The 14,405-nt window shown below is 36.4% G+C and overlaps 1 protein-coding gene across 3 annotated transcripts in view; it reads left to right on the top strand.

Annotated features, from left to right (window-relative positions):
* RET (ret proto-oncogene) overlaps nt 1-14,140 on the top strand; it is a 94,710-nt gene extending 80,570 nt beyond the window's left edge. For all 3 annotated transcript variants that reach the window (XM_013175507.3, XM_067000139.1, XM_048074796.2), the window contains 7 exons: nt 1,487-1,701; nt 1,808-1,930; nt 3,359-3,429; nt 7,588-7,725; nt 9,798-9,897; nt 10,931-11,078; nt 12,979-14,140. In XM_013175507.3, coding sequence (XP_013030961.3) covers nt 1,487-1,701; nt 1,808-1,930; nt 3,359-3,429; nt 7,588-7,725; nt 9,798-9,897; nt 10,931-11,078; nt 12,979-13,136 — 953 coding nt within the window. In that variant the 3' untranslated portion in view covers nt 13,137-14,140. The remainder of the gene's footprint in view (nt 1-1,486; nt 1,702-1,807; nt 1,931-3,358; nt 3,430-7,587; nt 7,726-9,797; nt 9,898-10,930; nt 11,079-12,978) is intronic.
* The last annotated feature ends 265 nt before the right edge of the window (nt 14,141-14,405 follow it).

The raw sequence follows: 14,405 nt of genomic DNA, 5'->3' as shown, positions 1-14,405 counted from the left end.
GACTAGTGATTAAAAACATTGAACACCTTTTAAATATGCTTCTGACTGAAAAAGTGAGGGCATATAAGACAAGCAACTTTGAAGGGATGAGGAAATGCAAATTCAGTGTAACTAACATTCTTCCCAAGGGTATTTTCTATACTCATTTTGATTCTGAAACTATTTGGAAACTAATCGTTCTACTACTAGTTGTCTCCTAACAGTATGTATTTTCCTAATACTATTGCTCAGTAAACCTTTCAGATAGGGACTATATTTAAAGTTTAATGGAGCTTTCATTATTCTTACTATTATTCATACTATAACAGTGCTTTGAGACCTGAGTCAGGGAGAGAGGTGATTTTTTTTTTTTTAATAACTACAGATCCCTTTGTTAAAGTAGAGCTTGATGGTTAGATTGACACACAGTTTTCATGTTCTGTCACAAAACTATTGTCTCTCTCTTACCGTGATATTTGTTAAAAGCCACAGTCATTGAAAGGTATATTTTAAGGGGAAAGAAATTTTCAGATCTATGTATTAAAACTTCCAGTGGAACAAATTGTCACTGCTGTGCATAGGAATCAGTTTGGATAATTTCTGTTCATGTTAAATGGGTATGCAAGGCAACATCCTCTTCCTTTTGTGTCTCTGATTGTGGTCCTTCTCCCTTAAAGAGTTTGTGATTTTTGCAGCCTAAAATTACAGTCTATGTGTGGCAACCTTGCGCTAAGGCCTGCCTTCTTTGCTCACCCAGTTCTGTTGCAGATGGCACTATTAGTTGTAGACAGAGAATGTAATTCAGGATTGAGTCATCTCTGAGTTTTAGTAAGGTAATGAACGAGCAGGGCGGGATTTTTTTTCTTCTCAGTACAATGTATCTTTTCATCCCTAAGGAAGTGAACTGTTTCTGAGTCACAGGCTTTTAATAAATATCAAGCTAATTCATTGGTGTATGGGGTGGGAGGGTTTTGATAGAGCAGACAAATGTATTTAGCATTAACATGCTGAGTGGATATTATTCATGTGGGTAACAGGGTGGAGAAGCTAATGGATTGAAATGTCAGAATGTTTTTAAGTGCTCTGAAAAGGCACCTTAAATACAACACTGGAATTAGCAGATGATTTGTAAACTCAGTATCATGCACTACAGAAAAGTGTTTTGGGTTTGGGTTGCTTTTTTTTAAAGCTTCTCTAACTCAGGTTGTTTCAGAGGTCTGATTTGTAAGAAGGTTGTATTTCTTCAGTCTCAAATTATCCAGGTGAGAGAATAGGCTAGAGCCTGAATTTAGCTTTGATTTAGGCTGAAACTCACTCGCTTTGCATAGAGGATGTAAGCTAGAAAAAAATTCTGTGGCTGACGTCAGTGCCATTTATGTGAAGAACAAAGGTTTCTGGAGCCACTGACTATTAAAAACAACATGTTGATTAGAAGAGACTGTTTTGAAAAAAATCAAAAATGGTTATCTATTAATTGCAAGCTTATCGATGTGTGTGCTTCTTTCAGGCCCTCTGTATTTAATTGTGGAATACGCTAAATATGGCTCCTTGCGCAGTTTTCTCAGGGAAAGTCGAAAAGTGGGACCAAGCTATGTGGGTAGTGATGGTAACAGAAATTCAAGTTATTTGGATAACCCTGATGAGAGAGCCTTAACAATGGGAGATCTGATATCATTTGCATGGCAGATATCTCGAGGAATGCAGTACCTCGCGGAAATGAAGGTAGAGCATGTAATAGTAATCTGAGCATGTCCTTGTGACAGATGGACATGCAGCAGTTTGTTCCTCCACAAGAAGCATAAACACTATTGTTGGTTTCTTTCAAAAGCTTGTTCATCGTGATTTAGCAGCCAGAAATGTACTGGTGGCAGAAGGGCGCAAAATGAAGATTTCTGATTTTGGCCTATCCCGTGATGTATATGAAGAAGATTCATATGTCAAGAGGAGCAAGGTAGAGTGAATGTTAAAAAGAGTGGTGAGAATTATTGCCTAATCAAGAGAGAGAATTTATACTGCAGGACCTAAGCACAGAAGAAAATAGCTATTTTTATGAATAATGACAACAATTAACTATGAATAATTCTCTTAAATTTAAAAGAACTACAAATGAAGATGAAACAAAATTATAAGCTTAACTAGCAGGACAATAATATATGTAAAAATGATCATATTTAAGTCACTCTTAGTTCCTCTCTTCATTCTCCTCATTTGTAAATATACCTATATTTTTTAAACTTATAATTTTATGAAAATATTTGTGTAAATATTGTGAATTTTAAGTTTAGCTTTCTGTGTTTGTTTGTTTGTTTTTAGGCCAGTAGTGCTGTTTGTGTGAATGTTCTATAAGGTAAAATAAGTTGGAAAGAAAAAGACTTTTTGGAAGACATGATCATACATAAAAAGGGCATAAAAAGGGCTTTGCCATATGCATTAGCTGTCTTATAATGCATGTGTTTTACATACCAGTTGCTCGATGTTTTAGGAATGATGCACTTACTTAAATGCAGTTCCGTTTTATTTGGTGGGGTGTTGATGTACTGAATGGATATTTTCTCTTTACTTCAGAGACACTTGTCACCATAGAGTTTAACAGAACATCTGTCTTCTTGTATAGGGAAAAGAGGAAAAGATGAGCAATCGGGAGCAAGGAAAAAGGATATGTTTAAAACCTACTGAAACAGTTGTTTTATATATATATATATATATATATATGTATTTCATGAGAATAAGGAGAATGTATGGCATATTAATGCCAGTGATATTGTTAAGGTTATGAAACATTTAGGAAATTTTTCAAAGCTGAGTTTTTCTTGGATATGTCTCAGATTTCAACAGTGAATCCCTACCAAAGGAAAGTAGCAACTTACAGACTCAATTTAGTACTCTATAATTGACTGTGATTGTCCAGCTACGGTTCTGAAACCAAAGGTTTCTTCTTTAATCATCATTTCCCATCATTTTTGCATTTGTCCCTTTCCTAAAAGCAATGGAGTATTTTCTGTTAGAAGAAAAACATTCATGCTTGAAAAACATATGTTTTTGGATGAAACTTTTTTCAGAGGAGAGTTGAGTTTATCTGGCTTAAGCTGATAACAATGCAGGGGGGAAAAAAAAAAAGTAGTATTGTACTTAATTAGATTATTGAAGTGTTTGGAAGGAAAGAAAGGAGCATGAAATTCAGTGATTTAAAAAAATTCTTACAATTATTCTCTTCACTTTTTCCTATTAAATGCTAAATCATTCAGTCCACTGGAAAATATTAGAATATGAATATGAATAGAGTATCTGTTACTGGAAAAAAAGTTGGTTTTCCTCTTGGAAGCTTAATTTTCTGACCAGTAATTGCCTTTTTTTTTTTTTTTTTTTTTTTCCCTCCTAGGGTCGGATACCTGTTAAATGGATGGCCATAGAATCCCTATTTGATCATATCTATACAACACAAAGTGATGTGTAAGTTTAAATTCTGGCTTTCTTTACACTTTATGCATTTGTTTAAGGTGACGGGAGGAAATAAAATAGTCTACATAGTAGTCAAAGCTGTCACGCTTAGACAGAGGTGTAAAGAACACAACCTGGGTGGCACAATTTGCTGGCAGTAATATCTGAGTTTTTTGCTCTTGAATCAAATCTGAGGGAAAAATTTTGAGAGGTATTTAGGTACATAATTCCTGTTGAAATCAACAAGGGTTGGATCTGTAAATGTGAGATGATTGCCTTTGGAGATCTAGACAAAAATCATTAACCTTTGCTAATGATAATGATTGTACCCAAAGTGCCCAGTTCTCGTTCATCACTTGTCCATAACACCTGCCAGCAGATACAGGATGGAGTGGGAAGAGAGGAGTGATGTTATGTCTGACTTCACTCCTATTGCAATCAATGACATAATTCCAATTAATTTTAATGACAGCCAGCTCACACCTTAGGGGAACAGTCTGGTTCCAGTGCCAAGATGCAAGCTTGTCTGCAGCATTAGGGAAACTAAGTTTCTGAAGATGTGCTTCTACCTCACCTGTGATGAGTAGGTTGCAAAACTACCACAGCAAAGCTGTTTTTCACTGCCTGATGAGGAAGGAGCCCAGCAGAAGAGTGTTTCTATACAGTTAACTCAGGAACACATACTTTCACATTCCTTTCTCTCTGGGATGAATAGTGGTTGTGGCTAGTCACCAGGCAGACACTGTAAAACCAAGTATTATTTATTTAAGCCAAACACCTCTAAGGGATTGCAAAAGCAGCAGTACTTATGCCTCATCTTCTGCCAGGTGGCATTTTGGATACCTTCCAAACACCCCTTAAAAGAGAATCTGACTAAAGCAATATTTTCATTAAACTCAAATTGCATAAAACATACTGATCTCAAGGGCATTTCACTTCAGAACGTTTCGATATTTACTTTTTAAAATAATTTTATTCAGTTTTTACTCTTCTCTCTGCAGGTCAGAACAGTGTTAGTGAAATGAATTATTTTGCTTAACTTGAAAATTCCCTATAAAATGAATTAGCAAAATACTTTCATTTTTTTTGTTTCATTTGGAGTAAGAAAAAAGTAGGTGCAATTCTCAGGAGAACATGAATTTTACTAAGGCCTGTCTACAGGTCTTTCTGGATTTCTTTTTTTCCTCCTCAGAGTATTGGTTGTGCTGACCTGCTTCTTTACAGTGACCTTTCCCAGATAATTAAAAAATTCTTTTTAAAAATTCCAAGCATACATTATTTTTTTTCCATTTTCTGCAATTTGCATTATGGTTTAGGGCCAGAAAGAGATTGTGTTGCCATGTAACTGCCTTTTTGTGGACTGTTGACTGATCTCCTGGATCCACTGCCATTGATAGATTCATAGAATCACAGAATGGTTTGGGTTGGAAGAGACCTTAAAGTTTGTCCGGTTCCTACGCCCCTGCCATGGGCAGGGACACCTCCCACCAGACCAGGTTACTCAAAGCCCCGTCCAACCTGGCCTTGAACACTTCCAGGGATGGGGCATCCACAGCTTCTATGGGCAGCCTGTTCCAGTGCCTCACCACCCAAACCTCCCTGTTTGTTTTCCTGATGGGCTGTGATAAAGCTCAGGAGTACCTCTCTCATATACATGATACAACAGTTCTGCAGATGGTGCCCACCTGGTCTCAAACAGGCTAGCTCAGAGCCCAGGGTAGCCTAGTGATGCTGTGTAACTGGACAACTTCTCAGATCTTCCCAGATATTACCTCTGTGCACTGCTATGCAGATGTAGCAGCTTTCTTGGAGATGTGCTGGGTATTCTTAACAGCGTGCATTGTGCTTTGTAATGCCTCTTCAGTGCAACTGCACCAAAGGTCTACATAGCTGCCACACTTACACACAGCCTTGACTCACCGGTGAGGTCACCTTCATTATTCATGGCATTATACATGTCAGTAATCTAAGACTATTTTATAGCAACACCTAATTTAGCAAATTCCCTACTGAGAGAGACACAGAACTGCAAAGAAATCATCTCCGGTACAAGGTTCCATGACTGCCATTCCAACAGCATAGCAAACTGATAAATTAATTACTTCTTTGCAGCATTGATTTTAGTTTTAGATAATCACACTCACTGCAAAGATTATTTTATAATATTCCTTATTCTTTGTGGTGATGCAATTATATTTGAGGTGAACATATGTTAATAAATTCAACAGCCATTCCAGTATGCTATTTTTTCTCATACTCTGTATTTGTTTTCCAGCTTTTTCCTTTTAAAGCCTTTCTATGTAGTTAGTGGTTAGCAGTGCTTAATAGCAGTACCACTTGCCAGCATTCACAAAATCCCTTTTTGATTCAGAGGTTGGTGACATCAGCGGAAAGCTAGCTTACTGTCTTCCTGTTCACATTATTATTTTTTTTTCTTTTCTGGCTTTTTCTGATCACATTTTTATGCATTGATATACAGCGCAGCGGGAAAATTTTCATATCATATTTCTCCTCCCATACTGCTCAATTTGTATAACAATTTGAAAACGTTGCAGCATTCTTCAGCATTCTGTTCTAGTGTGCCCGTTTACAAAAAACAACATGAGCTAATTAAGAAATTACTCGTGATCCCTCCTTCCACATTCTGAAAAATTCCTCTTAAGCAGAAGAGAGAGATTTTAAAAATAAAACCTGCCGTGCTACAGAGTTTATTTGAATTAATCATGGACAGTATTACAACCTGATGCTAGAGCATAATTGACTTAAAAAAGGGTATGAGGTGGTATATTAATAAAGTATATTAAAATGTTATAAATATTCATTAGCTTTCAAGAATGTGCAGAGTGATTAAAAATTAATTCAATGAATGGCATCAAGGAGAATAGCTGCTGCATAACTATTTAGGACTGCGTGAAACTGGTAGTTTGGATTCTCTGCCTGTTTTTGCTGTACTTTTTGGGTTACTATTATTCTTCAAAATGTGAGCAGTACAGTTGGACTGTAGTCCTCGCACAAAGAGGTGAGTTCTGCTCCTAAAATTTTGAGATGGAATTTTCAAAGGGAATTAGACGTTTCCCTTGTTTTGCCATTAAATGTGTAACCTTCCCCAAAATTTTCTTGAAAGTGCAGTTTTCAGAGAAATTACCCAATGAGAGTTCAAAAGCTAACGTTTGTCATAAATTATATGTAATTTTGCTTCCAGATGCATCCAATTGAGTATCCCCTTTGAGTGAAACAGACAGTGTTGGCTGGCTTCCTTCATTTGAACATCTAAATTTTGGCAAGTTCTCCCAGTCGAGCAGATTCCCAGTAATTTGTAGCTTCTTTGTGTCTAGAATAAGGCTTCAACTAAAGGAAGAGAAAATACTTTTGCCTCTTTTCTCATAGTTTGTCCTCCAAGATGGACTAAGCTAATCTATCTAAATATTTCCAACCCACTGAAAAAAAATATTTTCTTCGAGTTCATCAATAAAATGAGTTAAAAAAGTCATTCCTTTTTCTGTTCATTTTGGAAAACAGCTTATTCTGTTTTCTATTCTATGTTAAACTACGTTTTAGTCATTTATTATTTCCACAATAGATTATTTCCTCTTCTTTCATTATCTCCAAGTAGTAAATTAAGTCCTGAATGAGTGAATGGGCCACACATAGCAGCTGACATCAAAGGTGTTGCTTGTGACTGAAATAAACTCATTGTACATACAAAGAAAAACAATCTCACAGTGAAGACAGCAAACTGTCTTCAGTTTGGTAACTGGTTAAGCCATCTTCTGTAAATTTAGACATTCATGTCTGATTAGGACTGTAAGTGCTAATTAGGGAATAGCCAATGGAAAAAGCATCTCCAGGAGCACTACACGGAACAAGAACCAGCCTTTGAGCTGGGACACCATGTGGAGGGAGGACTTTCTACTGAAGATGGGACTTCCCAGGACACAGCTTTTGTCAAAGGATAAAAGAGGGACAGCCCTTATTTCTACTTTCTTGGTTCCTAATCTTTGTAATGAATGGTATTGGAGAAAAACAATGGCCCTGTGCGGCCCCTCTGGCTCAGCAACATCTTGAATTTGGTTGGTTTCTTAAACGCTAGAAAGAGATCTGTTGGGTGAAAGCCACACCGAGCTCTTGAAACCTACTGCTGTATATAAAAGCTCATTTTCTCTTTTTCAGATGGTCATTTGGAGTTCTGCTGTGGGAGATTGTGACTTTGGGAGGCAATCCCTACCCAGGTATTGCTCCTGAAAGACTCTTTAACCTCCTAAAAACAGGCTATAGAATGGAGAGACCAGAAAACTGCAGTGAAGAAATGTAAGTACTTCTTGATTTGATTAGATTCATTAAACATCTATTAAATTTAAAAAAATATATATAAAAAAAATGGTTTGAATAAACACCACATAAATATTCTTCTGTGTATCTCAGAAGTATAATCAAAATACGGAGTACTCAAAAGAAGGTAATGAAATTAATGAACAGTAAAGCACAGGAAAGGAATTACCAACTCAATGTTTGCAGCTACCTCCCGAATATGTGTGGCCTATTGAATAACACTTGCCAATCAGTGAAATCAGTTTGAATATTCAAAACTTTTGAGGTAAAGGGGAGATTTTCATAAATCAGTGCTAGCTAAAATATTCAGGAAAACATTTGAGTACTTTTCAGCCAATAACAAAAACATTCCATCCACAGTTGTTGGTATTAATTGTCTGAATGTCCTGGCATTACATGGGAGAAAAAGTATCCTGGCCTGGAAGTCTTTACATAATTTTTCTGTGACTTGATAAGCCCATTACAATTTCTGTTTGGAGATAATTCACATTTTATTGGTTGATTTATTAAAATTCTCTGTGTGATATACCTTCTCTTGCTGGTTCTTCACGTAGCACTTGGAGATGAGGCATGATTTTATGTTCAGCCTGCAAATCTGGTCATGGTGTGTTTTTTTTTTTTTTGCTTTGTTTGTTTTGTTTTGTTTTGAAGAAAGTTACCAACCTATAATCATTATGGTGTCTACCTTGACTGATTTTTAATATGAAGGATGCTTTGGCCACATGAAAAAGAAAATACAGTAGAAATAATATAACTATCTTTTTTTAAGACTGCATATAGAGAAAAACATTAAGAACTTCTCAACCTAGAACAGAGTAGAAGTTTACAAGTTTCACTGGTAAATATCCTCCAGGATATAATCTAATTTTTTTGTTTGTTCCATCTCAGAGGGGAATAAGACCTTATGCCTCCAACATATCTTACAGTGTTGATGCTTCTTATGTTAGGCGAGCTTGACCATGTCTAAGTTTCTATTCAAGCCATATCATGGTTTTCTGACTCGTTTAGATTTTTTATTTTTATTTTTTTTTGGTTTTCTTGGAATATTTTACTGACAGTCTTTGTGAGCCCACTTTGGGGACCATTTACTTCAATTGTATTCTCTACCTCAAACAGTCAAGTAAAAAAGAAATCATGGATGAGGCAGAAAATGTAGTGTTTTTCAAGAGCTTTCTGTAGCTCTTGCAGTCAACTGTTTCCTCAGAACAGTTTTGTGATGATGTAGATCTGTTAGTCTTGAAAATACTTGAGCTAGAAAAATAACAAGAATGGCATGCTGGGTTGGAGAGTTACACGTCCAGAACTTAGCATATGTCCAATAGTCAGTTGACTATTCTGTTCCCTTTTAACTTGCCTTCTATAGAGTTTGGTGTGGAAATAAAGGCAGAATAATAATAATAATAATAATAAAGGCAATCAAAGAACATCAGTTTGTACAAGTTGTCTTAGGTATGGTATTTCCTCAAGACTTCACTTCAAAGCAAAGTTTACAGAAACTTCACAGTATTTAAATAAATGAAGATGGTAAACATTTGAGGGGGGTGTTTCTGCAAGAACGGTAAGGATAATTTGCAGTCTCTTGTGTACAGCAAAGCCAATCTTCTCCTCTCCACGGCTGTGCATAAGCAGCAAAGTTCAACACTCTGACATAACAGCAGTTTTCCAAGTTGTGAGATGCACATCAGTGATGATACACAAATTTCTTTAAAGTTGTTGGCAAATAAAAAAAAATCACGTAGAAATCTGGTGTGCTGCCTACACATGAGGTGGTTCTTTGAGAAATAATGAAACCTCAGACTGCAGTCCTACAAGGACAGCCAAGTGCATCATCATTTGAACTTATAAAGGCTCATGAAAATAAAAGCCCATTCTTGTGAATGTCAGTCATTAATTCAGGGGAATGTTTAACAGAAAACATGACAAAAGAAAACAAGGATGTAAATTGTGTGTGGCCTTCAGGGTGTGGTTGAACTTGAGTACTATAAATTATTTGAGCAGAAGCTTGACCCACTTCTTACAAATACCTTTTTTCTACCTTGTGGGAATCACAGGTACAACTTGATGTTGCGCTGTTGGAAGCAAGAACCAGATAAAAGACCAACATTTGCTGAGATCAGCAAGGAACTAGAGAAAATGATGGTGAAGAGTAGGGTAAGTGTGAGCAAGCATAACTGAGTTTTTTTCTGATCATGAGAGTTTGAATATACAGAATTTATGACATGTTTTTTTCTTTAAAAACCATTACTCTTCAAAAGTTTTAAAGCATTTAATCAGTTTCTTCCAAATGCATCCCAATTTTTGAAAGCAGTATTACTTCATGTAGTGGCTTTGATTTCAAACCTGTATAGAAGATGACTTACCCTTAGTTTGTCCAGCTTCCTTAATGAACAAACAAATTGCTGTAAAATATTACTCCTAAATTGCACTGTTGCACTGAGTAGAAAACCTAGAACTAAAATAATTCCGTATTTCTGTGAATCTAGTTTAATGATATGATGATAGCAACAGAGATATGGAAGCTGTATGATTGCACCATTTGGACTTACTTTAAAACCATTATAACCCTGTAGAGACTTTTGTGGAAAAACGGATGCTGAGGTCTGAAAATAAGTCCACATTGCATATGTGTAGAAGATGCATATATATATATATACACCTACCTGCACATACGCACTTTTTTTTTTTTTAAAATCTACTAGTTATGTGATGGATTTGGGGTGTAGGCCACAGATTCAAATGAGAAACAGAGTGAATGCACTGATTGTTAGGACAGTTGGGAACTTGATGGAGTTTACCTTGTGTACAAAGATGAGGAGATCTGAGTACCTTCTCCTTCAAGCATATATGTATGAGGCATACACAGATATCGGGCATAAGAGAAACTGAAGGTCAGACAACTCAGCTGGCACAACCAACTTCTTGGTTGTCTTACTACTATGCAGAATTAAGTAAAGGAAGTATTAATATGTACATAGCATGTCTAGTGTGCTGGCAAATTGGTTACTTCCAAAGGTGCCTCAGAAAGGGAGAGCCTAGTCTGGTGCTAGAAGTACGATCCAAAGACAAATACAGTGAGGTCTGTAGTTACTTGATTCAAAGAAACCAGATGGACATTTAGCCTTAATACCCAACCAGCCTCACTGCTATGTACTTTAACCCAGCTTTTTGTGTGTTCACTTCTTAGGACTACTTAGATCTTGCGGCTTCCACCCCTTCTGATTCCTTACTTTATGATGATGGGCTCTCAGAAGAGGAGACACCTCTCGTGGACTGTAATAATGCTCCCCTCCCTCGAACCCTCCCTTCCACATGGATTGAAAACAAACTCTATGGTAGAATTTCACATGCATTTACTAGATTCTAGCAACACAAAAATGATTTTTCTTCTGCACTGTTCTCAGACTCTGTAACCCCATTGCAGTGTTTCTTGTCTGAATGAAGCCAATCAAAATTTGCTTGGAAGCTTCTTTTGGGTTTTTTGTTTGTTTGTTTGTTTTTTCTTTTGGTAAATGTCGAAGTTTGCATCAAGAACATCCTTTAGTCATTTTGCAGCTGTGTTTAAAATAAACGCTTTCAAAAGGATGTGAAAATAAGTAAAACGACTAGATATCATACAGTAAAATACATTTAAAAAAAGATCAGGGAAGTATTCTCAGGGGAAATACGAAATGCTTATGAGTATCTAATTCAACTATCCTGTTGGGGGGGGGCTAGGAACATTTAAAGTATGTTAGAATCTGCACCTCTAATTTAAGCAATAGACTTTTTTTAATATATATATATATTTCTTTTTTGCCACAGCTAAATGATAGTACCCATTTGCAACATTTTTATTTTATAGAGATGGATTTCTAAATTTCAGCTGCTGTTAATGCATTCTGGATCTGTAAGCTGAGATGTCTATATAATGTGAATGAAATCAGACTATCATATACAGAAGGTAGAAATACCTATTTAAGTATTATATACAGACTAAATCGACATGTAAAGCCCTTTAAAAAGTGACTTAACAGCAGGCATTTTGAAAGTACTCAGCTGTTTTCACGTCCTTTGATTTATTACAAAAATGTCAGTACTAAATCCCGATTGAATGATGTAGCAAGTGTTTTTACAAAGAACATATGCTTTCATATTGTGATGGTGAGATGGACAGTAAAAATGGTTCTTGCCAAAACTCCTACATTTTGTCTCCTGATTAAATATTCTACATGTTTTTAGACATTTATTAACATTATAGATATTTTTTTCATTCTTCAAGCAGTATGACTTCTGAAAAGTTGGGTCTTGTAGCGTAAAAGTTGCCATTAATACCTGGCTTTTGGTCTATTTTTATCTATACCCTAGCTATAATTTTTTTAATAGGTTCCCCCAACTCACGTTCACTTTGGGGTGCTCAGTGGCCAGATAGTAAAAAGAATGCAGTAGCAGGAAAAGCTGCCACTGAGGTTGATGGCAGATGCTGAATACGTAATAAGCAACAAAAGATAACTGTTTTTGAAAATCCTGACCCTGGTGTAGTTGACTCCTTGCACAGCTGGGTTGGCATGGTGCTAAGCACTCTGTTTCCGATTTGGTGATCCCCTGTGCCTCAACTGAGAAACATCACTGGACTCAATGCAAATAATTACATGCTTTATATACACGCTTAAATGCTGAATCAATGCAAGAGTGCTCAAGACTTTGTTGGACTTCACACAGTTGTGCTCCTGGATTTTATAAAATTAAGCAGGGGATCCCTGGTGAAGGGTATGAGAGTCTCCCCCAAAACTCATTCAAGGCAAAGGAAAAAGACACCTATTTAAGAAAGTGGAAATACTCTCAGTGATTGAAATGGACTTTGGATCCTGTCCCAAATAGGTTTATTAATTCTTGGAGCACTTTCTGTACAGCAAGAACTTCCTCTTGCAAAGCAATACATTGCTATAAGAACATTAAAAAATAAAATGACGGAAAGCTGGAGGCTTATCAAATGAAAAATTATTAGCTTTTATTATGCACGTGTGTGTGCGCACTTTTTTTTTTAATCAAGAAAGCACTTTATTTTTTTCAGAATTTTGCCTACATATGAATTTATGCTTCAGGGATTGTGAAACGTCATTTATATTAATTATTTGGGACAAAATCCAGTGGACTGGCTTGAAATATTGAAGGGAGTTTTGCCAAGGGCCTTACTGTCTGCACGTGAAGTTATGGTTCTTCAGTGCAGAAAAAATTATCTGTTTTCATTTTTAGGCATGTCATACCCGAACTGGCCTGAGGAGAGCCCCGTTCCACTCACAAGATTCGATGGCACTAACTCTGTGTTTTCAAGATATGCAAATGATAGTGTATATGCTAACTGGATGGTTTCACACTCAGCGGCAAAATTTATGGACAAGTTTGATAGCTAAAATTTTCTTTGTGAAAGGTAATGGACTCATGAGGGGAACAAACATGCAAAGAATGGAAAGTCCATTGGCTCGTTCTTTGTACAAACAACAACTTTTCAATTGGCAAACTTTTATTGGTAGTTTCTGAAGTGTGTTATTCATGCTGAAGGCTATAATTGGTGATTTCCCCTTTCAGAAAACATATCAGGCTGGATAAGAGTTGTAGTTCCAGTACTTCTTTTTAGATTGCCACTTGCATATGGTTCCATTTGGCAACTTGTTACTGCAAATGGCTCTGCACTTCATTCTCACTGTTTTTAGATTAACCATCCTGTACTACAGCTTTCTTGGATGGGAAAATGTACTCGAACTGCTACTTTTATAGTGGCTGTTAGCATACGACCACTTGATCTAAGCAGGAAGCACAAATATATGGAAGGGAGGGGGAAATAACGCTCCCAAACTACTGAGCTTGCTATCAGATGAGAAGTGTTACAGTGATGTTGGCACTAATGAAGCCTGTATCTTGGTTTGGAAGCAAACATTTAGTAACTCAATAGAGGACTTGAGATTCAACATTTGAAGTCTTGTAAAATGTATCGTCTTGTCTTAATGAGAAGAGAGTTTGTTTTATTATTCTTAACTGCTCTTACCGTTAGCACAATGGAGATAAATTTGATACGAGATATGCTGTATAGACTGATGGCAATCAAGAGTGTTCATCTGACAGTTTACTTTCCATCATACACATCTGAATGCTAAAACGTACAGTCTTGTACAATCATAGTTCCTTTTACGAGTTCAATTTGGACTGTACAGGATTTTTTAGATCGAATTAAAGTAGAGATTTTGTTTGCAGTCACGTTCAGTGGGTTGGAGCCCTCCTCTCAGCTCAGAATTGGATACACTGCCATGCACAGGACACTGCCATGACATAGTTCCAAATAAAGCTGTTATCTTGAAAGTTACGAGTAAGCAACACTTGCACAGCAAAAGTGGTCCAATACTCTTAATGAACCCATACAAAGGAATTGTCATCTGAATTTGTTACGGTGAAATATAAAAATGTTCTTACAACACTGACTTGATATTTAGGAGAATGATCGGACTATGGGTCATGTGTTCTATGTGGAAGAGTAAATGATCAGCACTACTTTTGTCTTTATTTGTAATCTAATATGGTTAAAGATAACTTTTGTTTGCTACAAATGTTGGGATGTAAATCCCGAGTGACTCGTTGTTAACGTTGTGATGGTTATTCTAAATAATCCAATCCTACCAAAGCTTAAT

The sequence above is a fragment of the Anser cygnoides genome, chromosome 7, assembly GCF_040182565.1.
Source record: "Anser cygnoides isolate HZ-2024a breed goose chromosome 7, Taihu_goose_T2T_genome, whole genome shotgun sequence".
Lineage (NCBI taxonomy): Eukaryota > Metazoa > Chordata > Aves > Anseriformes > Anatidae > Anser > Anser cygnoides.
Note: the sequence above shows the minus strand (reverse complement) of the source record. Positions and strands in the feature narration are given on the sequence as shown.